The sequence below is a fragment of the Mobula hypostoma genome, chromosome 1, assembly GCF_963921235.1.
Source record: "Mobula hypostoma chromosome 1, sMobHyp1.1, whole genome shotgun sequence".
Classification (NCBI taxonomy): Eukaryota; Metazoa; Chordata; class Chondrichthyes; order Myliobatiformes; family Myliobatidae; genus Mobula; species Mobula hypostoma.
The window spans coordinates 187,675,470-187,703,267 of record NC_086097.1 but is presented as its reverse complement, the minus strand read 5'-3'; the positions used below and the strand labels follow the sequence as shown (position 1 = coordinate 187,703,267).

The window sequence follows — 27,798 nt, the reverse complement described above, 5'->3', positions numbered from 1 at the left end:
ATCAGGGGTGTTGCGAATGGATTTTTTTTGACCCCCTAACATCCGGTGTGGGTACAATAGCAGTAGAATAAGAACTGTTAGGATGGGAGACATCTACTTCCCAGAGGCTATGAGATCTTGAACTCCTTGGCATCGCCTTTCTCATCACGTATGAAGCACCAATAGCCTTACACTGTTTACATTCTAACTTGTGCCATAAATGCACCTTATTATTTGTTAATTTACTTGTGGTAATTACTTTATGAGCTATATGTATTGTGTTGTGCCCCTTAGTCCGGAGGAACATTGTTTTGCTTGGCACTATACATTTCTATGGTTGAATGACAATACACGGAAACATAGGAAACCTACAGCACAATACAGGCCCTTCGGCCCACAAAGCTGTGCCGAGCATGTCCTTACCTTAGAACAACCTAGGGTTACCCATAGCCCTCTATTTTTCTAAGCTCCATGTACCTCTGCAGGAGTCTCTTAAAAGACCATATCGTTTCCGCCTCCACCGCCGCTGCCGGCAGCCCATTCCACGCACTCACCACTCTCTGCGTAAAAAAACTTACCCCTGATATCTCCTCTGTACCTACTTCCAAGCACCTTAAAACTATGCCCTTTTCTGCTAGCCATTTCAGCCCTGGGAAAAAGCCTCTGACTATCCACACGATCAATGCCTCTCATTATCTTGTACACTTGAACTTGAAGCAGTACTTTCACATAGATTTCAAGATCACCTAGAAAGTTTAACAGTTAGCCAACTGTGACCATGAATTCTTATAGTGGGATGTTCTGGCCTAGTTTACATTTGAAGTGAAGATGGCTAAAAGAAAAGGGGCAATACCAAGAGCAAAACCCGAGAAGAGTGTGGCAGATCTGAATGAAACTGAAACCAACTGAAAGAAACAGTTGAGGTGGTGAGTGAAGAACTCCAATTTGACAATCTGTGAATAGGTAATTATTTAAGTAATATAAACTGAATAAAGGCTCGAAGTTTAATTAATTCAACTAAAAGGGGCAGGGATGTCACTGCTGTTGCTGGTTTAATCACTATGCCAATCTGTGGGCATTTGTGCAGAGTATCACAGTCTCACACAACTATACATGCATCTGCATTTAGTTTTGCATCAAAGTGTCTTCATCTTGAGAAATTGTTTGTTGTTCATAATTACTGACCTTTAATCTTGAAGAATGGAGAGAGTTAGCTGGAAGTATTGGTCTGGAGACAAGTCATGCTCCTTAGGTTTGGCAATGGTATAGATCTGGTAAGTGGTCAGGAACTGCTTTTGGAATTGATTTACTTATTTATTTTTTCCTATATTATCATGTACAGTATTGTGCTGCCGCCACAGAGTTAACAAATTTCATGGCATTAGTCAGCAATATTAAACCAGATTCTGATTCATGGTTGCATGATAGGCAAGTAAGGAGAGTCAGGCTGTTGTGTTGGAGAATTCAAAGTCCTTGCGTTTACCCAACAAGTGCTAGGTTCTTGCTGCTTGAGTGGATGAGGGCAGAAATCTGAAATACATGCAGGAGCAAATTGATCGCAGTGCAGCATAGGATATCATTCAAGTGAGCAATGTGAAAAACGCATGTTAATGGAAAGGAAAGAAACTACATAATTGTCCTGACAAAGGGTCTCGGCCTGAAACGTCGACCGCACCTCTTCCTAGAGATGCTGCCTGGCCTGCTGCGTTCACCAGCAACTTTTATGTGCGGTGCTTGAATTTCCAGCATCTGCTGAATTCCTGTTGTTTGTAATTGTTTTGCCTATTTATTTATACATATATATATAATTAACTATTGCTATGAATACAAATGGGTTATTATCAGGAAGTTATGTCAGATTCTGGCTACATAAATATTTGAATGACGTATGTGAAGTCTTTAAGGTGTTATATTTCATTTAATAAATTTAACTGAAGCAAACTTTATACAAACTATAGTAAAAAGATTAAGGAATTGCTGTGTGAGGTCTTGAAGGTGTCAGTCTGAAACATTGACTGTTCAGCTTCTTCTAATAGATACTGTGTGACCTGCTGAGTTCCTCCATAATTGTATGTGCTTTTCAGGCTGTGAGAAGATCCAGGAAAGAATGAAAACAGAACAGTCATTGAGGTCGTAAGGTTGTGGTGCAGGGAGCTTGCATCTTGGCAGAATAGTTCCAAAAGGGGTAGAGAACTTAACAAGGTGTTGGTGAGAAATGAGCAAATTTAGGAACTAAATCTAAATACAGTGGATTCTGGTTAATTGCACCATTGATTAATCAGGGCCACTGTTTATTTGGGCAACTCTTAAAAAAAAACAAGAACTAATCAATAAAATAGCCAGGATTCCCTTTGTTTATTTGGGACACAATGCCATTTAATTGGAACAGGAGACCATTTCTAACAGGAGACCAAACCATTTCTAACTAGCGTCAGTTGTGTGCACTTGTGTGGCTATTAGACACTATACCATGCATAGAGCAAACTATTTTTAAATAGTTTCAGTTGCATGTGTCAGTGTTCAAAACACAGTGATTTTGTCACTGGTAGTTTGCAAGAAATAAGCAATCAGACAATTCAGAATGGTTTTGCTCACTGTGGTTTCAAGCATTCAGGCTTGGATATACAAGAAATAGCCAGGAGTGAAAATGAAATGATTTCAATACTTCAGCATGTTAGGAACTATGAAAAATTTGAATGTACTGACAATCATCTTGAACACTACAATGAAAATGAACACTTGGAAGATGCAACAGTTTCTAACTAGCATCAGTCATATGTACTTGTGTGGGTGTTAGACACTACACTGTGCTTAGAGCGAACTGTTTTTTAAATAGCATCAGTTGCGTATACCTGTGTTATGCTATTCATCTGAGCTGACCAATGTCAAACTAAAAAGCAGTGATCTTTTTGACACCACTTCATGTAGGAAGGCAATGAAGGTAGGCCATTATCTGTACTAGGTGCCTGTGCTGATTTTGTTTCCCACCCTGACCGTTCCTGTTTTCATGCATTAGAGTCTCCTGTCCAATGTGTTCAAAGAGGATGGTGGATGGATGGGTGGGACCCTTAATAGGACTAAGGACCCTGTGTACAAAGCACTTCTGATAAATGTCCTCAGTAGATGGTAGGGAGACCCCTATGATCCTCTCAACTGTACTCACAGAGAAGGATGGTTCATCTGCACCTTCCTGAAGTCCACCATGAATTCCTTGGTCTTCTCTATGTTCAGACTGAGGTTTAACGGTCATTAGTGATGCCTCTACTTCTCACTTACCCTCATCTATATAACTCAATGCTTATGTCACTATTGCTTACATGTTTAAAAGTTAGTTAAACACAATTCCTGGTCAACTACCTTTGAACATTCTTTATTGTGCTCAGTACCCTAGCTTACTCAGTGACCTCACTTCTGCTGGATGATAGAGGCCTCCTTGATGGGCACCCGATTGTAGTTAACATTGTGAAAGGAAACTATGCACCACAGGAATCAACAGATTTTTCTAGCTAGTTTTCCTTAAGGACATTGCTTTTCACTGTTTTCCACTGCTGTTTGGTGAATATAATTGCTCTGTATACACAGTAGAACTCACTCCAGTTCATTTTATTATATGCCTAATGACACCTTAATGGTTCCATATTTTTCATTTTACTGTTTGTTTCACTAGATTCTGTCATGACTTACTGCAAATAATACCAATTCACATTTATAGTAATTGGTGTTCTCTTATTTATGTGTACATAATTATGCACAATAATTTACAGAAGTCTTTCCATACATTTTTCATCATTATTCTTATTCTGATAAGACAATTAAACTTATTCAGTCTATGGTAAAGTGAATTCTGTAAGGTTCCAGATTGGAATAAGTACATATAATTTTCACAGAAATGTCACAATAATGCATCTTAATTTACAGTACCCTCCCAAGTGAAACTCCTGCATGTTGAATTTCGTCTTTATTTTTGCATTGTCCCTAAATTAACAGTGTCAGCATCTAACGTATACATAATATCAGGTTCTAATATTATTTATAAATCACCTACAAGTTCAAGCCTCTTGTTATGGTGGTGTCTCCAACAGACATAAGATATCTTCTTTAACATCAAGATAAGTTATAACCGTTTTTAAACCGTTATAGTAAGTTCTAAACACGTGACACTTCAACAAATTTTTCAAACTAGATTTGTAAAACTCATTCTTACCATCATGGTTTGGATTTCCTAATGTCCAAGGTTCATCGGAGTCAAAGTGAGTGTCGCCCCCAATACCAGGACCTGGGAAATAAGCATGTGCGAGAAAGCCACCTTCTCCATCAAACGGTGAACTATCTCCATGGAAACCAGAAGCAAAAATAATTGTAATGTCCACATCTCTCTTCTTGTTTCCCAACTCCTCATATGGTATTTCTTCAAATGTCAGGGGAGTTACATTCTGCCACACATCAAAGGCATGACGTATCGCTCCGTGTGTTTCAACCTTTCCCACTTTTGGGGTGAAGTTCTTAATGCTGCAGGTATAATAACAAGGAACATGATTTTATTTTACTGAAAAATGTTCAGAATGCTGGCACTGTTTGAAACCATTTCTTTTGTATTTTCTATGTCAACTGGTTGCTCAAGACTTCCAAATTACCATAAGTCAAATGATAACTAAATTATCTGGGTAGCTTCAAAAATGTCCTTACCTTACCCTCAGAGAAAACCAGGGTTTTTCTGGCACATATCTACTATTCACAATTGCTAATCTCCCAAACTCAGATGAGCTGGATGTTGGGTGTGGAGGGGGGAGGTTATTGTGTTGTTCCAAAGCATCCTGGAACTCATTTGTCAAGGCCCTTTACACTGAGAGGGTCTTGAACAACGCAGTGGAACAGCACAGTCCACAAAACTTCCTTGACAGCTTTGATAGCCAATTGTCAAAGCTTTTACAGTTTTCAAAATATTTTTTAAAACATCGTGCTATAATCCCGAGAATGGGCTGTGCATTGCATACAACAAGACCTCACACCTAAGTCTTTGAATTACTTTTATTTATTGGTGGATCAGTTTAACAGGTATTGTACTTCCTCCAGTGATGTGTGGTGTGTTCAAGCCTATATGACAGAGATAGCACAACATTTTTCTACCTGTCCAGTGGATATTTTAACCCTAACCATTAACCAATCCCTGGAAATTAAGCTGCAATGACAGCCGCACATTTTTCATCACCAGTGAAAGGTAAGCCTTTCAAAGGAAACAAGAATTTAAGCATGGTGTAAATACTAATATCTCTGCGTTTTACAAAATGTAGTTCATAGAAGTAATACGATCATAAAAGGGCATTATTCCACATTTCTAACTTTGTGTCAAATAGTCATCAGTAATAAAGAGCACTTCATGAATCATGAACTTCACTGCGAGACCAGATTCAATCATGTTGCAGGCAGTACTATGAATTCGATCATAATAGATTCTTTTTGCAGAATCCATCTGTTATGTTCCTGTGTGCAGAGTTTCAGAACAAATGGCTGAATGACCTTTGAAGATCATATCACTTCTATGAACTACATTTTGTAAAATTCAGAGGTATTGTCATTTTTACCGTGCTTAAATCTTTGTTTCCTTTGAAAGGCCTGATGGGAAGATAGAAATGTGTACAGTTTGTAACTTTACCTATTAGTTTTATCTTAGTAATGTGCTGTTTTTTTTTGTCAGAATTGCATGGATTTTTTTTTTAGTAGGACATCATGCTAGAAATCATATACTCTAAGAAAGCAGTGCCAAATAATTAATTTTCTTTTCACGGTGTAATTAGAACAAATAAAATTTATAGTGTGCATCTAGGGGCTTTCAATATGTAAGTACAGAGGTAATGTTAAACACTGTACATGACCTTAGTTACAGTATCAGTAATTCCATTACACGAAGGCTATAACAGGAAAAAAGCCATATGAATTGATTCACTGAAATATTATCAGAAATGATAGAATGTTTGAACAATATGACGCAGAAGAAGGCCACCTGACCTTAAATGCCCATACTACCCCAAAAAAAGTTACCTGATAAATGAGTATAACAGCCAACATTTACTCAAGCCCATACACTGTTACAGATGGGGCTTTTTGGCTATATGGTTACACTATAGAATCAGGGTCATAAAATTGATACCAGAGAACTGTATAAATATGTAGAATTCAGTAATTTATGAACAGTTAAAGACTTATTTCTCTCCCATAGCATACATGCTTAAATTCTATTTTTGATTGACTTGTACGTCCAATGTGTGGACCAACGAACATCTTCCATAATCAGCAAAAACTAGATTAGTAGGATCATTGATGCTTGAAGTGCCGTAAAGTTTGTGCAGAATGTATGCTATGATTACTTACCCTACAACAATGCTTATACTTCATTAAATAGCATGGTACCAGTGCGAGACTTTCAAAGGATTAATTTCTTATTATCAGCTACTCAATTTCTTAATCCAGCAAAAAAATAGTTAATAATATTAACCTGATGGATCCATTAGTTTGAAATTTGACTTCGTGACACTAATAGTAAATTTATTATATAATTCAAATGAAGTTGGTTTACCTGCTATTGTGACCTTTTTATACACCAAGTTGATGTGCAATCTTATTCTAAAGGAGATTTATTGATTGTTGAAAATATATTTTTCAAGGAATTCCCTTTCAAATTACTTAAAACTGAACATCTTGTTTACCAATATGAACCAACAGCAGATTAAGCTTCATGCCAGGAAATGAATGACAGAAAATAATCCTCCTGGTGAAAATGTTCACTATTTCCCACAGCTTTTGGTCTTGGGAAATAGGTCATATTATGCCTTCTTGTCAAAACTACTTCTGAACAATTTCACTGTCAAACAGCAGCAGCAAAAGAGGAAGCTATAATATATTTACTTACTCCGGCAATCACAATTCTACTTCACTCCTTAAACACTAAATATCTTTAATAGCTTAAATACAAAGCTTATTGGCATTCATTCAGCTTTACTTACAGAATCCTACAGAAAATCAATTTGTATGTTAATACTGATATTAGAAAAGGAAATGCCATAGGTTCATGTCAAAAACGGAAAGCTAGAATAATATTTTAAGTAGGACCTTGGTTTCAAGTTTATTCTCTCTCAGATGCTTAACAGTTTGTGTAACTCCAGAATTTTCTGTTTTGCATTTAGATATGTTTTCTTTTTATCTTTATGGATCAGACTCTCATGAATATTGAGCCACTTACTTAGTAATGTACAGTATGAGAACAGACACCAACCTGTAAGTGATATATTTATGATGCCACTTCTGTCCTGTTAATGCGTATCGCTTTCTTCTAATATTAAATCTAATGCTGCTGCCAAACTGGTCAGGCACACCACATCGGGGCTTCTTCATCCAACTGTGAAAGATAAAAGTATAGAGACTTAAAACTGCTGCTTGTCTCGGTTTTAATAATGTGATTTCACTGGATCATTTCTTTTCAATGCCATATTTTTAACAACATCAGCATTGTGGATATCATCAAAATTAAGACTTTGTAGGAAGAATATCTCTCAGCACTTTAAACAGAGCTTATAGGTGGGATTTTAACTATTCTCTCCAAGTGGCAAATAAGCAGCATTGGGTTCTCTGCATGAAGTAATTATCAGTCTGTTTTTCTTTCCATTGAAGTTAATGAAAAAGCATTAGAATAGTATAAAACTGTGGTCACTCTTTACTATTCATGGTGAACAGTTTAAATCAGCCGATGACTTCCAAAATTTCAATGGTTGCTACTTCTTTAAATAAATTTGATCAATATTTGCTTTCATCGCAGGGCATCTAATTCAAATTGATAATTTCACTGGTGCAGTAGGCTTGCAAATTGTTTAATCATATTTACCAATCAATTAAATTGTCCATTCAATCAACAGATTAGGGATTTATTTCTCATATTTATTGGAGGGTCTTCATGAATCATTGAGTATTAGTTAAATGTTATCACAAATTATTACAATTTTAATTTTATTTTTAACTATGCTAAATTAAATCTAATAATTTAAACTCCTAAGGTAGAATTTCAACCTGATCAAATGAACTTTAGTAGCGTTCAATGCACAAAAGCCGGAAGTTGAACCTGTAACTGAAACTGGATTTGTACATTCATTTCCATCAATGCGGTTACATTCACCCCAGTTTTTAAAAAGATCAACAAGTGTAAAAAGGCCTTCTGGTAGATACAATTCAATGGAGTGAATGTTATGGCTCCAAGTCAGATAAGGAAAAAGAAAGAACCGAATTCAAAAGCAGCGTTTTCAGCAATCATTTTCTGCATAATTCTGACTACTTGGCAGGAGGGGAAAAACTATATAGTGTAAATTTGGAGATCAATGTTTAGCAGCATGATCAGTTTGGAATTAATTCCTCCTGATCCTAGATTAAGTGCTTTAATCAGCTACAGATCCATACTTTCCAATATGCTACAGCTAACAGTTTGTTGTACTAAATCAATTTATCAATAATCTTAATCCAGTCATCTAGCCATTTCTCACCAATATTTTGGTTTTACAGAATTAGCCAGATTCAATATATTTGTGTACATTGCTATCAATTATTGAAATATGTAGCACCAGGAGGATCGACACACACAAACAAGGCATTCCAGTTTACAAAGATTAATATCACACCACAGCAAATTTGAAATATGTTTTAAGAATGAAAGAGTAATTTAAAACAAGATAACTCTCACCTCAAGGTGATACCACTATAGCACATGAAAGAAGCGAGGGACAGAACAAAAATATGAAGTTATTAAGATACTATTATCGCATAATAAACTGAAGTGAAGTAAGCACTAAATGGACTAAAATTATTTCAAATCAATAGGCCAATTTTCAAGTGCCTTGTATTACGTCTGTCTTCTTTCATTTATTAAGGGGACAGATTTATCTTCTTTATCATAATACATTCAGTGGTAGGGTGATAGATTTGTTCCAGCATTGCATCAGAAGTTAAATAGAATTGCAATTAAATATAATCATTCATTAATAATTATGCAAATATAGCTTAATATAAAGAGAAGCTCTCAATCTAACAATTGTACAAAGCCTCTTTTTTGAGAAATGGCAAATTGTTAGCTCAGTGAATGGATGTTTTGCCTGGTGTGATACTTACCATGAAATGTGTCAGATTTAAATTACACTACATTTTTCTCAACACTGTTAGAGAACAGTAGATTTACAAAGTTCAAAGTTAATTTATTATTAAAGTACATATATGTCACCATATTGGACTCTGAGACTTGCAGACGATCACAGTAAATACAAGAAACACAGTAAAACCAATGAAAGGTTGCACCCATCGGGGTGGACACAAAATAATGTCCAAAAAGACCAACAATCTGTACAAATATGAAAAAGAAAAAGAAAATAATAATAATAATAATAAATAAATAAATAAATAAATAATAAATATTGGGAACACCAGATGAAGAGTACTTGAAAGTGAGTCCATAGGTTATGGGCACAGTTCAGTGATGAGGCGAGCGAAGTTAATTGAGGTTATCACTTGTGGTTCAAGAGCTTGATGACTGAGAGTAATGACTATTCCTAAATCTGCTGGTAGAGGTCTTGAGGCTCCAGTACCTTTTTCTTGATTGCAGCAGTGAGAAAAGAGCATGGCATTTATAGTGGGGCTCCCTGATTATTGAAGCTGCTTTCTTGCAACAGCGCTCCCTGTGGAAGTGCTCAGTGGTGGGCAGAGCTTTACCTGTGATGGACTTGGCCATATCCACTACATTTTGTAGGCTTTTCTGTACAAGGGCATTGGTGTTTCCATACCGGGCTGTGATGCGACCAGTCTATATACCCTCCACCACACATCTATAGAAGTTTGTCAAAGGTTTAGATGACATACCAAACCTTCACAAACTGAAAGTAGAGGCACTATCATGCTTTCTTTGTAATGGAACTTATGTGCTGGACCCAGGATAGGTCCCCTGAAATGATAACACCTAGGAATTTAAAGTTACTGACCCTCTCCACCTCTGACACCCCATTGATAAGTGACTCATAAACATCCGGTTTCCTCCTCTTGAAGTCAATAATCATGTCCTTGGTCTTGCTGTCATTGAGTGAGAGGTTCTTGCTGTGGTACCAGTCAGCCAGGTTTTCAGTCTTCCTCCTATCTGCTGATTGATCACCACCTTTATTTCAGCCAACATCAGTGATATTGTTGGCAAAATTAAATATGACATTGGTGCTGTGCTTGGCCTCACAAATGGCCACAATTGGTGTCATATTTTTTTTAGATTAGATTATGAGGACACTCAGTCCTCGTTTATTGTCATTTAATGCATGCATCAAAAAAATGATACAAAGTTCCTCCAGAATGATATCACAAGATAACACAGGACAAACCAAGACTAAAACTGACAAAACCACATACAGGTTTCCCCCGCCATCCGAAGGCAGAGCATTCCTATGAAACGGTTCGTAAACTGGAATGTCGTAAAGTGAAGAAGCAATTACCATTTATTTATATGGGGGAAATTTGTGAGAGTTCATAGACCCAAAAAATAACCTACCAAATCATGTCAAATAACACATAAAACCTAAAATAACAGTAACATATAGGAAAAGCAGGAATGATATGATAAATACTCAGCCTATGTAAAGTAGAAATACTTTTCTACAATCAATGCCGCACTGTTCTCCGCAGCGAAAATCTCACGCAAGCGCTCTTGGCAGAAACACGGCGCAAGCGCTTTCAGCAGAAACACTCTCCAGTAACCTGTAAGCTATGAAGCTGCCAAATCATATCAAATAACACATAAAAATACACAGCCTATATCCAGTAGAAATAATGTATGTACAGTGTAGTATCACTTACTGGAATTGGGACAGTGCCGAGCACACTGATAATGGTGTGTTAGGCTGAGTCGTCGGAGGTTGGGGTGGTGCAGTGGTCCCCACCCTCCAGGCTGCCGACCGATACCGATCCACGAAGAATGCAGGGGTACAGCGGTAGCCGGGATGCACCCAGCACATCTTTAAGAAAAAAGCCGAAATAAACAAGCTAATTAATTAGGTGCCACCTGGCATGTAAATGTCGACCCAAATCAGAGGCGACACAATAGGCAATCGCCTCTGATGTGGGCCGATATTTATGTGCCGGGTGGCACCTAATTAATTAGTTTGTTTATTTCGGCTTTTTTCTTAAAGATGTGTTGGGTTCCTCCCAACTACCGCTGCGTTCTCCACGGATTGGAATCGGTCCGCAGCCCGGAGGTTGGGGTGGTGGGACACTGGGGTGTCATATCATCATCGTCTATTTCCATCAGGGCAGGCAGATCATCTTCTTCTATGTCTGCCTGCCTCGATGTCAAAGGTCGAGGTTCATCGTCTGCTGTGGCTGATGTGGAAGGCTTGAAAAACAACTGTATGCTTGACTGCTTAGCCTCACGCATTTTTCTATCATACAGTTCTTTGTAAGCACTCAAACCATTCTGCAAATTTGCCCTAAACCTATGTACCCTTTGAAAATTAAAGTCGTACTTTTCTGCAATCATTGTTGTCAATTGCAGTGAAAATCTCACGCAGTTGCTTCACATTCAGTTCCTGGATGACTTCACTTTCGGTCCATTCGCTTCTACATTCGGTTTTGATTGTTATCCTTTCCTCTTCCAATTGCATCAGCTCTTCATCTATCAGTTCTTGGTCATGGGATGCCAAAACCTCTTCAACATCATCCTCGTCAACTTCCACAAGCCAAACTCACTTTGTCTTTACTTCGTTCACCACGATCGAAACGCTTAATTATGTTTAGTTTTACGCTAAGTGTAACACCCTTACGAGCTCTTTTAGGCTTTTCCGATACCTTAGAACTCATCTTGCTAATGGCTGCTCACAGGCAATGCCAGCTAGAATGTAGTTCCGGGGGAGGAGCTTGGCTGCTCGGGGCGCGCGCTGCCTTTTATCGCACGCTGCTTTTTTCGCGCACTGCTTTTTTTCGCAACAGTGAAAACACCGTCTGTTAGCGAAAACAGGTAACTAATGTAGGTCTTTTGCAACAGCGAAGTTTCGTAAAGCGAACGTTCAAAAAGCAGGGGACGCCTGTAATTATAACATATAATTACAACAGTGCAAAGCAATACCATAAATTGATAAAGAGCAGACTATGGGTACGGTAAAAAAAAAAGTCTCAAAGTCCCGATAGTCTCATCATCTCATGCAGGCGGCAGAAGGGAGAAACTGTCCCTGCCATGAACCTCCAAGCGCCGCCAACTTGCTGATGCAGCACCATTGGAAGCATCCGACCGCAGCAGACTCTAAGTCCATCCGAAAACTTCGAGCCTCTGACCAGCCCCTCCGACACAGCCTCTCCGAGCATCATCCTCTGCCGAGTGCTTTGACCCTGCCCCAGCCGCCGAACGACAACCAAAGCCGAGGACTCGGGGCCTTCTCCTCCAGAGATTCTGGACCACAGTAGCAAAGCAGGCATTTCAGAAGTTTTACCAGATGTTCCTCCGTGCTTTCATATCCATCTCCATCATATCAGGATTGTGCACGGCACCCTACTTGACAAATAACAGACATCATCACCGGAGTGGCCACTGCGAGCTGCGTCGCCATCTTCTCCATTTACTTAAATCTGAAGAAATGTCCAAATTCTAAACATAGAATCTGGCACTGGACAACATTGGAGTTAATATTTCTTCCTCCTTTCTTGCCAACTACACATTTTCAGAGGTTTGTAAACATTTTTACCCTGGCATTGAAGTTCCATTTGCTTGGTGACCAATGGATAGGATTTAACCATGTGACAGCTTCAATCGAAGTGCAGGAAATAGCATCAACCACTAGTTGTAGCAGTTTGCAGGTAGCAATTGCACACCTTTAACTACCAAGATCTGAATCATAGAGACACAAAAAACAGCAGACGGTAGAATATGGAGCAAAAAAAAAACTGCTGAAGGCACTGAGTGAATCAATCAGCATCTGAGGGGAGAAAGGAACTGTAGATTTTTCAGGTCAGGACATTTGGATGTGAATCACTGTTGGTTCATTCACTGAAATATACCAAGGGAATGGACCTGACAATAAACATTCACCAATCGGAGATTCTCTACTAACTGGCTTCTGCCACATGACAGTATCCCAATGGCAATAAAAAGTGAGATGGATTATATTCTATATTTTGCAAGCCACCTGTCTAAAGGAGAATCTATGATGAAACTTATTCCCACCTCCTTTGTGTGAAGACTGTTTCTGGTCAATTGAGAGTAAAAGTTTCTGAACATCAAAACCTGAAAATACTCAAAAGTCCTTGGAGGTTCTGTGGTGGCTAGGGCTCCGGTTCTCCCACACACTTCAAAGACACAAACTATCTACCTGAAGGCATCTCAAATTATCAGAGAAACACTTGCAAAGTCCACTCAAGAAAAACATCCACATCTGATGCTAGGATAAGGTGAACTGATGTCAACATCCTGTCTCAGGCCAACATTGCTACCACTGAGCTCTCAGTCAGCTGGATTGGCCAGGCCTCAACAATTACTTGCCCAACACTAGACACTCATCACCAGGCTCTGTCATGGTGAATGATTACCAAGAGGAAAGAAAAAGGTAAAGGAGGTTGTCAAGCCTCTCTGAAAGGACATAACGATTTCATGTCTACATGGGGATCTCTAGTCCATCACCACTCAAAATACAGAAGAAGCTTCTTGAATGGCATTGAGAACATCATTGCTCTTCTTCAGAAGCACACATAAGCCAATGGAAATGAAGAAGCATGCCATCTCCCATGCTATTCTCTTGCCTACCTTATCAAGTACCTTCTGTCCACCTTGGCAGAGTGTACAGAATTCACATTAGCTTTATCAGCCAGCTCAGTACCCAGAGCACTGTTATTGAAGCAAAGACTCTCAAAGGACTGTCCAAGAAGAAGAAGCAGTATATCTGAATGCTGTCTTTAGCCTTCTGCTTATTGAAGGCTGGGTCTGATCCCTTCATTCCAGCATCTTGCTACTGTTGCTATCTAGTCACTCCTGTGAAGCCCACCCACTTTAGTGAGGAATCAGCAAATTTCTGCTTACAGAAAAGGTATGCAGAAAGAAGACAGGTAACAGGAGAGTGTAAAACACTGATCTCAGCTCAGGTTGCTCACTTAAACAAGGAGATTCATTTGCAAAGACTGATGCAGTGACATGACGATTTTAAATTCTGCTAAATTTTCATTTAGGTACCGAGTAAAGCATTGAAAATAACTTTCACTATGTTTGCTTCAATAGTGACTTTGATTATTGTTCTCAATGGGCCCCTTGTGGTAAATATTCCCATTACTGCACTTGGGCATAAAGGATCTACTAAAGCAAAAAGAAGGAGATGGCATACATAGTGCAGCCAGTCAGAATGGATGTTTTTTATGTCTTTCTCCTCACAATTAATTTTTGAATATATTTATCACTAATAACTAAAGATAATTTGTGAGGTAATAATGGTGAACAGATAGTTTCTGTGCCTTTGAGCAAGGCAGCAGTCATTAGAAGTGGGGAGGCAGGACTGTAAATTTCCCAAAGAGAAATAATATTCCCTTTTGGAAAAGCTCTTGAACTACTATTCCTCGAAGCTTGAAAGAGAAGCATTCAGCGATTGCACCATCATAGCCTAAATGCTATAACCCTTGCTGGGTCACAAATCTGCTTAGGGAAGGCAGAGATAGTTGTTCATATCTTCCTATCAGTATCAAGAGAGGAACACAACTGCTAAGTCTTCTTGCCAGTGGACCTATAGATCATGGGACAAGAAGTGTCCATACCTTTGGATATTTTAATCTCAAGACAGCACATACCAGGAGACAGTGTGGACATATAGTTAGCCTTGGGGTTTGGGGAGATGATTGGCAAACAAGCTGTTGAGAAAGTAAATAAATTCTTATGACTTAGCTACATATGATTCTATAAATAGAAATAGTGTAACTTTACAAAGTAAACAATAGAACGTCCCAGCATTATGTTGGTGGCAATGGAATAACAGTTGCAAACAATGATCAGTCTGAGCAATACCATTGCCATTGAAAGTAAACTAAACAATGCAAATGTTGACGTTCATGTTTTAATAATTTGGAATTTTGGTTCACTTATCAATAGGCATACATATATTTATGCCGTTCTATGTAAATGTAATCAAGAGAATTATTGTCTCCAACATTTTTACTCAAGTTAATGAGATATTTGTGTGGCGTCCTGTGTAGGAACCTGGTGATACGTGGGAACATCTTTTTGAGAAGGTCTAATTCTAAAATCAAAATCTGGATTGTTGCAAATTCCTTTGCAGTACTATTTCTAATTATGTGCAAGTTGCTCTAGGCAACAGGATATAAACAAAATCTGACAGGAGTAGATAACGTTACGAGTGGCATGGATAAGGAAGGCATGCAGTATCTTTCTTCCATGGTAAGGATATCTAAAACGAGAGGGAAAAGACTTAAGATGAGAGGAAAGTGTATAAAAGGAGATTTGATGGGGAAAAAATTAGAGCATAAAACTGGGGCTCCACAGGGGACTGTCTTGTCTCCCTTTCTCTTCACCATTTACACCTCGGACTTCAACTACTGCACAGAGTCTTGTCATCTTCAGAAGTTTTCGGATGACTCTGCCATAGTTGGATGCATCAGCAAGGGAGATGAGGTTGAGTACTGGGCTACGGTAGGAAACTTTGTCACATGGTGTGAGCAGAGTTATCTGCAGCTTAACGTGAAAAAGACTAAGCAGCTGGTGGTAGACCTGAGGAAGGCTAAGGTACCGGTGACCCCTGTTTCCATCCAGGGGGTCAGTGTGGACATGATGGAGGATTACAAATACCTGGGGATATGAATTGACAATAAACTGGACTGGTCTAAGAACACTGAGGCTGTCTACAAGAAGGGACAGAGCCATCTCTATTTCCTGAGGAGACTGAGGTCCTTTAACATCTGCTGGACGACGCTGAGGATGTTCTATGAGTCTGTGGTGGCTAGTGCTATCATGTTTGCTGTTGTGTGCTGGGGCAGCAGGCTGAGGGTGGCAGACACCAACAGAATCAACAAACTCATTCGTAAGGCCAGTGATGTTGTGGGGATGGAACTGGACTCTCTCATGGTGCTGTCTGAAAAGAGGATGCTGTCTAAGTTGCATGCCATCTTGGTCAATGTCTCCCATCCACTACATAATGTACTGGGTGGGCACAGGAGTACATTCAGCCAGAGACTCATTCCACCGAGATGCAGCGCTGAGCGTCATAGGAAGTCATTCCTGCCTGTGGCCATCAAACTTTACAACTCCTCCCTTGGAGGGTCAGACACCCTGAGCCATTAGGCTGGTCCTGGATTTATTTCATAATTTATTGGCATAATTTACATATTACTATTTAACTATTTATGGTTCTATTACTATTTATTATTTATGGTGCAACTGTAGCGGAAACCGATTTCCCCCGGGATTAATAAAGTATGACTATGACTATGGGAGCAGAATTAGGCCATTTGGCCCATCAGATCTGCTCCGCCATTCCATCATGGCTGATCCTTTTTTCCCTCCTCAACGTCATTCTCCGGCCTTCTCCCCATAACCTTTGATGCTATGTCCAATCAAGAACCTACCAATCTCTGCCTTAAATACAACCAATGACCTGGCCTCCAGAGCTGATTGTGGCAACAAATTCCACAAATTCATCACCCTCTGGCTAAAGAAATTTCTCCACACCTCTGTTTTAAATGGATGCCCCTCTATTCTGAGGTTATGCCCTCTTGTCCTAGACTCTCCCGCCATGGGAAATATCCTTTCCACATCTACTCTATCTAGGCCTTTCAACATTTGAAAGGTATCAATTAGATTCCTCCCCATCCTTCTAAATTCCAGTGAGTACAGACTGCTGTTTAGTCAGAGTGTGGTCGAAATCTGGCGTACACTGCCAAAAGAACTGGTAGAATCAGATACAGTTACTACATTTAAGAGGAAAGGTATAGAAGAATAGAGTCACAATGTAGGCAAAAGTAATTAATGTAGATAGCAAAAAGGTTTGCATGCAGGTGATGGGCTGAAGGGCTTGTTTCTGTGGTGAATGAGTCTATGACCATGACTGCTGGAACATTAGCATAAGTGCTCTTTTCTAAATGAACTAACAAAAAAGAGATAGTTTTCCAGAAAGAAAAATATTTCTCTGCTATTGTAGCTAATAAAGAACAGATTTCAGCTTTAAGATTTAACTCACATGTTCTCAGGCAACTTCACCAAATCGGAACCTGCAGTTAAGACTAGGTAGAACTAACATTTTACTGGACTCAAAAGAGAAAAGTAACTTCAGGTAGGGAGCAGCGGTGCTAATTTTCAAAAATTGCTAAGTTGTCTAATTTTGCCATTAATCTTAGAAAATTGCAATTTGCTATCTGCCTCACTTTTGAACATGTACTGAAACCCTAGAAATTGATTAATTTCCTTGAAACATTAACTGCTGTCGTCAGCTGTTAGAACTGTTTTAATATGATAATTATTTCTTATTGTCAAGCAGTTTGTCAATGAAATTAACTTTCACAGGCATGGAAGCTCACTAATTGTGAAATTATCTTAAATAAATTTAAAATCTAAACAACACACACAAAATGCTGGTGGAATGCAGCAGGCCAGACAGCATCTATAGGAAGAAGCACAGTTGACGTTTCGGGCTGAGACCCTTCGTCAGGACTAACTGAAAGAAGAGATAGTAAGAGATTTGAAAGTGGGATGGGGAGGGGAAGATCCGAAATGATAGGATAAGACAGGAGGGGGAGGGATGGAACTAAGAACTGGAAAGTTGATTGGCAAAAAGGATGCAAGGCTGGAGAAGGGAGACTTTTTACCTTACCTTTCTATTTCCTTTCTCACCCTTCATTTCTTTCTATTTTTCTTTATTTCTCTTTCTGCAAGTCATTGACCATTGAATAAAGCAACTTTCAACATCCTTGCATCAGTTACTGCAGTTCACGTTGATTGTTTGCTGCCAAGTTTGTGCATTTAACAAAGTGGGTGGGGTTGAGGGGGGAGGTAGCATAGTGGCTAGTGTAACACTTTATAGTGCCAGCAACCTAGGTTCGATTCTCATCTCGGTCTGTAAGAAGTTTGTACTTTCTCCCCATCATCACATTTCAAAGACATATTGGTTGGGGTTAGTAGGTTGGGGGTATACTATATTGGTACCAGGAGCAAGGTGACACTTGTGGGCTGCCCCTAGCACATCCTTAACCCATTTCACTGTATTTTTAATGTGCACGTGACATATCTTTATCACAATAATTTTGTGCCATTAACAAGAGAAAATCTGCAATTGCTAGAAATCTACGCAACACACGTAAAATGCTAGAGGAACTCAGCAGGCCAGGCAGCATCTATGGAAAAATCTTGGCTGATTGAGGTGTTGGTCAGATAGTCAACCAGAAACTGGCCCATTTTTCCAAAGCTTTTCAAGATTATTAATCTCTTTTCCAAAACCCAATTCTTGAAAGCTAATCATCCCATACAGATATGCTGGATTTCACTCCTAACTTTCTCTAGGATCATGATACACAATTAATTTGTCAATTCATTTTTACTATATTTTCAGGGACAAGCCTGTGCTAATCACTTTAATAAATCCAAAAGGCCACGAGCAAAATTCTGCAACCAGGAATTAATGTCCTGTCCACATGAAGGAAAAATTGGTTCCTCAATAATCTACTCAGCAGCAAAATAATGGAACATACTGTACATGGTACTATCAAGTAGCAGAGGGACATTAATAATCTACTCACAGATGCTCACTTTGGCTTTTACCAGAGTTATTCAGAGCCAGAAGTCATTATAACCTTGGTCCAAACATGGACAAATTGCTGAATTCCAGCATGTTAAGATAACTTATGATTATATATGGCATAAAGGAGCTGTGGTAAAATTGAATTCAATGGAAGACCAATCCACTGGGTACAACTTTGTCCTGTGCAAAAGGATGGTTGTAGTTGATGGTATTCAATTATCTTAGTTTCAAGACATCACTGAATGAGCTTCTCAGGGCAGTGCCTAGTGCTCCTCAGCAAAGAACAGTCTTACTCTATACTCGCTTGATTCACTTTGCAAACCCTCAGAAAATAAAATAGCCTACACTTGCATGTAGGATGGCCTTGGCAATATTGAGACTTTGAATGAAAAAAAATCAAATAACATTCACACTGCTCAATTGCCGGGTAATAGCCATCTCAAGAGTTAGTTTAATTAGTTACTTTAATGTTTAATGACATCATAAAAAGAGTCTTTACCGCAAACATTCTGGGGCTTATATTTAAATAGAAACTAAACGAGACTAACTCTACAAATAACAAGAGCAGTAGTGAGGCTGGGTTTCTTGCAGAAATTGACACACTTCCTGAGACCTCATCTTTTTTTAAATATCAGAAATCCCTAGGAATTGAGTGTGATAGAATATTATCCACATGGCCTATGGAGAGCAGCACTATCAACATGTTTTCCAACCAGGAGAAAGCATTTGATTTGATTGGCACACAAGCCACCAGCAGTGTGTGCCATCTACAAAAGGTATTGCAATTATTTGGAAATGCTGACTGATTAGAGGGGTCATTTGCTTGAGATCACTATACCTTGCAATATCAGGTTAGAGCTGGCTCTCATTATGTAGACATTGTGCTCTCATTCATGGGTTTTGCACTGAAGCTATGAGCCAAATAGGGAGAGGCTCAGAGAAAATTTATTATCAAAGTACATATGCAGTATGTCACCATATACAATTCTGAGATTTGTCTTCTTGTGGACATACAGTCGCCACCTTGTTGCTTAATGCAGGGACACACAGAGGTCGCATACATCAAATAGTTAATTAGTTTAGTGATACTGTCTCTTGGATACTGAGCACTGACCATGATGCTCTGTGTATGCTGCAAACCAAATGTGCATTCAATAAGTGAAAATCTTTGTGGTTGGAATTCCTCTCTGCGTTGAAATATGACACCCTCAAAGTGATGAGAGTGCAGTCGAAATATCGGGAAACTCCCAGTAATGGGTAATCCATATATTTTTGTTTCCTGCTGTTCTCCGCCAAGGCAGAACAAGTTGACTTTTCAGAATCACTTCATTGCCAGTATGTGAAACACACCAGAATTGATTGTGGTTCGGTGCCAAGCATAAAACTCAGGACAAAACCATAACAGACAACACAATAGCAACCAACAATTTACAAGAGAGTGGTGTAAGCAGCTGGGAGTAGTCAACTGTTAGCAGAATGGTCACATGCATGAGCCTCAGTAATCAGATTTAAATAAATGTGAACAAATGAACAGATTCAATAATTATCGACAGAACAAGGAGAGCAGGAAAGACCATTTAACGGATGTTGTACAGGGACATCTAAGTATTACACATGAGTGAGTTTGCTGAGAAGCTGGACAGCTACAGGAAAGAAGCTTTGGGGATGACGTGTAGTGCTGGTGGTGATGGACTTGTAGTGTCTTCCTCAGAGCAATTTGGTGAATAGGTAGGTGGAGTCAGCAGTAAAATTTCCAGCTCTTTTCTTTGCTCTGGCAATGAACACGTCTTCTCATGCCAACCAATGGTCTTCGCTGCTGAGTAGACCCCTTGCTGCAACCTGGACTTGGAGAGGGGGGAGGCAGCAGAAAACTAAACGGTGATAGAGGTGATCACAACACTCCATATGTATTTCCATAATTGAGAAAGTGTACACATGTCTAATGCAGATGTTTGCTACAATCACTTGTACACAGCAGAGAGTGAGCTGGTGCTTAGTGTGGATTATTCCAGCAGAGCTGGCATGGATACAAAGCAACACTCACAAAATGCTGGAAGAACTCAGCAGGTCAGGCAGCATCTATGGAAAAGAGTAAACAGACAATCTTTCAGACCGAGGCTCTTCATCAGGTCTCAGCCCCAAACATTGACTGTTTACTCTTTTCCATAGATGCTGCCTGGCCTGCTGAGTTCCTCCAGCATATTGTGTGTGTTGCTTTGGATTTCCAGCATCTCCAGATTTTCTCATGTTTGTGGCATGGATACAATGTCATCCTAATCTTCTGTAATGTTCTATGGAGCCAAAGCAGACTAATCGTTTCTACAAATAATACTACATTATTTGCAGAATATTACATTCTGCTGCTCCACTAAGTCATTAATTTTTGAAAGCAATATATTTTGATTTAATAAAAGGAATATGACACTAATTAAAGCTGGTAAGACTGGCATAAAGCTGTAGATGAAAGATGAAAGTAATTTATATTTTGAGGTAGTATACAACGCACTACAGCTACCACACATTTTGTTTAGATCTATTGACAGAGTAGAACATAGAAAATCTACAGCACATTACAGGCCCTTCGGCTCACAACGTTGTGCCAACCATGTAACCTACTCTAGAAACTGCCTAGAATTTCCCTAGCGCATAGCCCTCTGTTTTTCTAAGCTCCATGTACCTATCTAAGAGGCTCTTGAAGGACCCGATTGTACCTGCATCCACCACCATCACCAGCACCCCATTCCACACAACCACCACTCTCTGTGTGAAAAACTTACCACTGGCATCCCCTATGTACCTCCTTCCAAGCACCTTAAAACTATACCCCCTCGTGTCAGCCATTTCAGCCCTGGGAAAAAGCCTCTGGGTATCCATGTGATCAGTGCCTCTTATCATCTTATGCACCTCTATCAGGTCACCTCTCATCCTCTGTCTCTCCAAAGAGAAAAGGCCAAATTCACTCAACCATTTGAAGTAGTATAGATATCTACCTCACAGAGCTGAGAGGCTCCAGTTAAGTGTAACAAACATTTCAATGCATTAGCATTTGAAAGCAAAATGCCCTAACATTGTTGCTTGTGTAAAGACCACCAAAAACAATGGGTTAAATGTTCTTGAACAGGCCTGCTAAATCGAGAATTGCCACTGTGGTCTACTTACCCTTGTTTACCAGATCTGAATGAAAAGAAGAACCCATCTGACTGGCTGGAATGCACAAGAAACTGCAGTAAGGAGGCTCAGGCAACAGCAGGACAGAAAAAAAAAAATAGGCTGTGTGCTCCCCATGAGAACACGGGCAGCCAGCAAAACCATATCTCCGCTTTACTAGCTGCAAAATCTGTGAAGGGTTTTACATGACTGAATGTTTCCAATGAAAATAACTTAAAAGGAAATTACTCTAGCAACACACATCAAGGTTGCTGGTGAACACAGCAGGCCAGGCAGCATCTCTAGGAAAAGGTACAGTCGACGTCTCAGCCCGAAACGTCGATTGTACCTTTTCCTAGAGATGCTGCCTGGCCTGCTGCGTTCACCAGCAACTTTGATGTGTGTTGCTTGAATTTCCAGCATCTGCAGAATTCCTCGTGTTTACATAAGGAAATTACTCTTCTGATTTTGAGCCCAACAATTTCTATTGATAGCAATGCAATTACATTATCTGCAACAGGATTAACCTGGTGCAGGATCTGAGAGACATACCCTGACCACACCCTTCCTCTCCTCAACCCTTGCCTTTTGTTAGTATAGGGCAATCCTGGTAGGACTGAGCTTCATTGCTGAGTCCACTGGCAGAACAAAATGGCACAGTCAGCTTTCCAAACCTGTCAGTATGCTTGGGAGTTCAGCTAATAACTATACATGCATCTAAATTCTAGAATTATGTGCATTTAAAAACTTTGGTGCTAATAGTTGCATTCAGAAACATCAACAACTACCAGTAAAATCTGGGCTACTAGAATGAAATTAAACCGCTCAAAATTAAATACCAGAAAGCAAAAGAAGATACAATTTCAGCTCCTTTCTTTATAGTTATTTTTATTTTTCCACGCCATAAACCAAGTTTGATGTAAAATGGCCAGTTTGACATACTCGATGTTGACAAAAACATATGATTTTTTTCTCTTTCCCTATGATTTGTGCTATCATTGAAATATTCCCACAACCTATGGACTCAATTTCAAGGACTCTTCATCTAATATTCTCGATATTTATTGTTTATTTATTTATTGTAATTTCTTTCTTTTTGCATTTGCAGAGTTTTTTTGTCTTTTGTACACCGGTTGAATGCCCAAGTTGGTGTGGTCTTTCATTGAGTCTGTTAAGGTTATTATTTTATTATGGATTTATTGAGTATGCCCAGAAGATAATGAATCTCAGGGTTGTATATGGTGACATATATGTATTTGGATAATAAAGTTACTTTGAACGTTGAGCCCATGCAAGGTTATTTCCTGTTGATGAGGTGGACTAATCATTGGATCCAAAGAGGTGCGAGTGACAACCTATTTCCTGTCACTTTGTTACACAGCATATTTTAGCTCTTGTGTACTGCACCACTGCAATCCTGTTGACTCAGCTTCAGGCACATACTTAGTCCATCAACTTTATTAAAATGCAGCATTAATTCACACTCAGAGATTATCTTAATGGTTTTTTTGGCAAAATTCCAAGTGCATATATTTCACAATGACCTATAGTCCATGTACCTTATAGGAAGGAGCACCAAGAACAAATATTTGTCTAATTGTAGGGTCTGTTTCTACTATTGGGATTCATAAGGGATTTTTGTTATTAACATTTTGAAATAAATGTAAATTAATATCACTGATCACATTTACCTTCTAGGACATTCAGCTGTTTGCCAAAAATATGACCTTGTTCTTATTTTCAACAGCACTGTCAGTGATTCTTAATTCTTGACTGGAAACTGTCCCAAAAGAATCTTATTGTAAAGTCATGTTCAATTTTCACTAACAACTTTCGCTTTTCAGAATTGCCCTGGACTCCAATAGCATTTCAGTTCTCAACTTCACACTATTTTCATTGATTCAACAAAGTGACAGTATCTTTAAACTGTTTGCAACTATTCCTCACTGGCATATTTTATATTCATTTTGGCATATCTAGAAGATGGTTATTTTACATTTCATACTCGCTCCAAAAACTAAACGCCACTTTGATGTGGCACTTTCCCTCAGTATGGAGTGGAGAAATCTTATACTCTCTGGTATTGAAAATGGCAGCAATGTTGCTTTGTGAATTACAAGTAGAAGTTGTTTGGCTTCTTTAAGCAGATGTGTGCAGCACTTGTGAGCTGTTGCAGACTGAAGAGGAAAACAGACATTCCTTACTCTATTGTGTTTTCATCCAAAGTCCCCGTAACTTTAATTCCATAGAATTGCTGCATAGCAGCTACAGCTGAGTGCATGGACTGTGGAGAACGCAACACTGACATTCTGGGTCCACTAGCTTGAAGATAGCCATACTTCTGTAACCATATCTGTAAACACACAAGAGATGCATATTGATCAGTCCATTATATCCACTGCAAAAGTATTCAAAAAAGTCATATTTGAAAGAAACTCATACATTTAAAAACAGTGTAGCATAGGAACTGGCCGAACTGTCCACAATGATAATGCCAACTATGAAGTCAATATAAGCTAACGCCATCTGTCTGTCTGCACATGGTCTGTATCACGCAATTCCCCATCAATTCATGTATCTGTCCAAATGCCTCTCAAACATTAGTCCTGTCTGCTTCCACTACCTCACCTAGCAGTACATTCTCGGCACTAATCACTCTCTACATTGCAAATTTCATTTAAACTTTCCCTCTCTTACCTTAAAACTATGCTCTCAGTATCTGATTTTTCCATCCTAGGGAAAAGACACTTTCTGCCCTGTCTAAGACTCTCATAATTTTATATACAGTGGATTCCTGTTAATTGGGGCATATGAGCCAATCAGCTGAAGTCTCATGGAAATATTTATAAAAAGGCATATAAAGACAAACGATCATTTGAATGAGTAACAATTTATGTATTTAAACGAAATACATAGTAAATTAGAACACTACCAATACCTCTATAGTACTGTAAAACTGTGAGCACAAGAGATTCTCAGATGCTGGAAATCCAGCATACACATACAAAATGCCGGAGGAACTCAGCAGCATCTGTGAACATTAATAAACAGTCAACATTTCATGTCTTGGCCTAAAACGTAGACTGTTTATTCATTTTCACAGAGGCTGCCTGACCTGCTGAGTTTCTCCAGCATTTTGTGTGTGTGATCATAAAATTGTATATTAGTTCCTCATAGTTATCAATGGTGGAATTCACCTGGTGTGTTCTTTAGATTGACTGTAAATGAACAAAATTAGTGCAGATAATAGACTGTCTTCATACAATGCTTTAGACAATTGCTTCTTTCAAATCTTCATTTTCATTGTAACATATCTATTGACATTTTTTCCCTATATTATCATGTACAGGTCGACCTTCTATAATCTGGCACCATTGGGACCTGAGGAGTGCCCGATTAGTGAAAATGCTGAATTACAGAATGATCACATTAAGCAATAGCTAACCGCCTCATCATACCTTTAAAATATCAAAGGATTCAAAGGTCCATTTAATGTTAGACAAATGTATACAATATACATCCTGAAATGCTTTTTCTTCACAACCATCTATGAAAACAGAAGAGCGCCCCAAAGAATGAGCGACAGTTAAATGTTAGAACCCCTAAATTCCCCCACCCGCTCCCCTCTCTCCCACGTGTAAAGCCCCCACCTGCTCCCCTCTCTCCCACGTGTAAAGCGGCAGTGAGTAACAATCCCCCCTCTACAGCGGCAAAAAATAAAGCGCACCCACTACCAGCACTCAAACGTGAGCTAAACGATAGCAAAGACACAGACTTGCAGTTACCCCAAAGACTACATTGCACTTGCAGTTACTGAGGGAATCCTCGTTAGTTTCTTTTCCTCCACTTAGTAATATGCTTAAACTCGCGGGTCACCACATCTGATCTGAGGTCGTAGGCAGAAGAGAATGGAGTGCCGGCCAGGCAACGCCGGAGAGCAGTGCACGACTGCCGGCAGGCGGGTGAGAAGGCGGACCAACCCAGCGCACGCCAGCTCCCCTGCCGTTGGTGGGTGAGACAGGCGGGTGCCGGGTGGCTGCGCCTCATGCAAATGATATTAATAAATGCAGAAAAACAAGCAGGAATCACCTGTCTGTGCTTACAAGAGTGTGCCAACATGTGATCAGATCTAGCGCAACCAAAACCATGCACAGCAGATTGGTACGGTGGCCCGGAAAAGTTGAAATTACAGTCGTGCAGAGAATTTGAAATCAGTGTGGATTATTGAAGGAACCGGATTACAGGTAGTCCGATTAGAGAAGGTCAATCTGCATTGCATTGTACTGCTGCCACTGTTAACAAATTTCACAACATATGCTGGTGATATTAAACCTGATCCTGATTCTGACATTCAAGATGATTGTCGATACCTTTGTAACTTCTAACTTGTTGAAGTAGCGAAATAGTTTCATTTTCACTCCTGGCCGTTTCTGGCATCTCCAAGCCTGAATGCTTGAAACTACAGTGAGCAAAACAGTTCTGAATTGTCTTACTGTTTATTGCTTGCCAACTGTCAGTAACACAAATCATTGCTTTTTGAATACGCACACACACGTACCCGACACTATTTAAAAACTGGTTGCTCTAAGCTTGGTGTAGTGTCAAACAGCCTCGCAAGTTCAGGTGACTGACGCTAGTTAGAAATTGTTTTCAACAGTCTCCTACCCCAATTAAGTGGCACTATGTCCCAAACAATCGAAGGGAATTCTGGCTATCTTCTCAATTTAGCTTTTAGCCTTTAAGAGCTGTCCCAAAAAAGCAGCTGCTCTGATTAACCGATGGCCCAATTAACCGGAATCCACTGCATTCCTATTAGATTGTCCCTAAGGCTCTGACACTAGTGTAATCAATCCAAATTTGTCCATCCTTTCTTTTTAACTATTGTACTTCAATCCAGGCAACATTCTGTTGAACCTCTATTGCACCCTCTTCCAAAACCTGCACATCCTTTCAATGGTGTGGTGACCAGCACTGCATACAGTACTCTAAGCGTGATTCAGCCAAAATTGGCTAAACATAATTTCACAACTTTTATGCTCAATGCCCCCAATGATGAGTTAAGCATGCTATATGCCTTCTTTACCACTACTTGAAGAAGCTTGTACTCCAAGATCCCTCTGTCATGACATTTACCATATACTTTCCTTATGTATTTGACCACTCAAAAATGTATCACTTCACACTTGACTGGAATAAACTTCATCTGTCATTTCTCTGCTCAAAACTTCCATCTGACCTTTATCCTGCTGTATTGGTTGACAACCTTCTTCATGATATACAACTCCAGCAATTTTCTTATCACAGACAGAGTCACAGAACACTACAGCACAGAAACAGGCTCTTTGGCTCATCTAGACATGTCCAAATGTTACTTTGCCTAGTTCCATCAGCCCATATGTTCACTATATCCCTCCATATCCCTCCCACCTGCAAATTTACTTATAATGATGATGACATCGACTCAGACCTGAGAGGCCAGCGTCGGGCATTTTCATGCCTTACAAGGCGCAGTTTGAAAGGTTGTGTGGGGTGCCACTCTTCACACAGACATTTCACTGTATTATTTTACGAGGCCGAGTTGCGAGGTCGACATCAACCCGGCGCGGATGGAGACTGGAACTGGACAGACCCAGCAGTCTGTCACTGGAACGAACTTGGGAACCTTCATTCTTGAGCCCAGCGCAAATCTCACCGCGCCACCAGCTGACCTTACCTACAAGGCTGCTCACATTTTCGCCCTATATATATAAAAAGACAGGTCTCAGCTCTAATTCTTGCAGAACACCAGTGGTTGCAGACCTCCAGTCAAAAAACATACTCTGTCATGAACCCCTGTCCTCTAAGACCAAACCAACTTTGCATCCAGTTTGGCATCTCATCATAGATCCCATGTGAC

At 39.5% G+C, this 27,798-nt stretch overlaps 1 protein-coding gene across 1 annotated transcript in view; it reads right to left on the bottom strand.

Annotated features, from left to right (window-relative positions):
- LOC134353568 (matrix metalloproteinase-16-like) overlaps positions 1 to 27,798 on the bottom strand; it is a 227,297-nt gene that overhangs the window by 135,892 nt on the left and 63,607 nt on the right. Inside the window, exons 2-4 of the mRNA XM_063061627.1 lie at positions 24,107 to 24,255; positions 7,250 to 7,372; positions 4,184 to 4,488 (exon numbers count right to left, since the gene is read on the bottom strand). Coding sequence (XP_062917697.1) covers positions 4,184 to 4,488; positions 7,250 to 7,372; positions 24,107 to 24,255 — 577 coding nt within the window. The remainder of the gene's footprint in view (positions 1 to 4,183; positions 4,489 to 7,249; positions 7,373 to 24,106; positions 24,256 to 27,798) is intronic.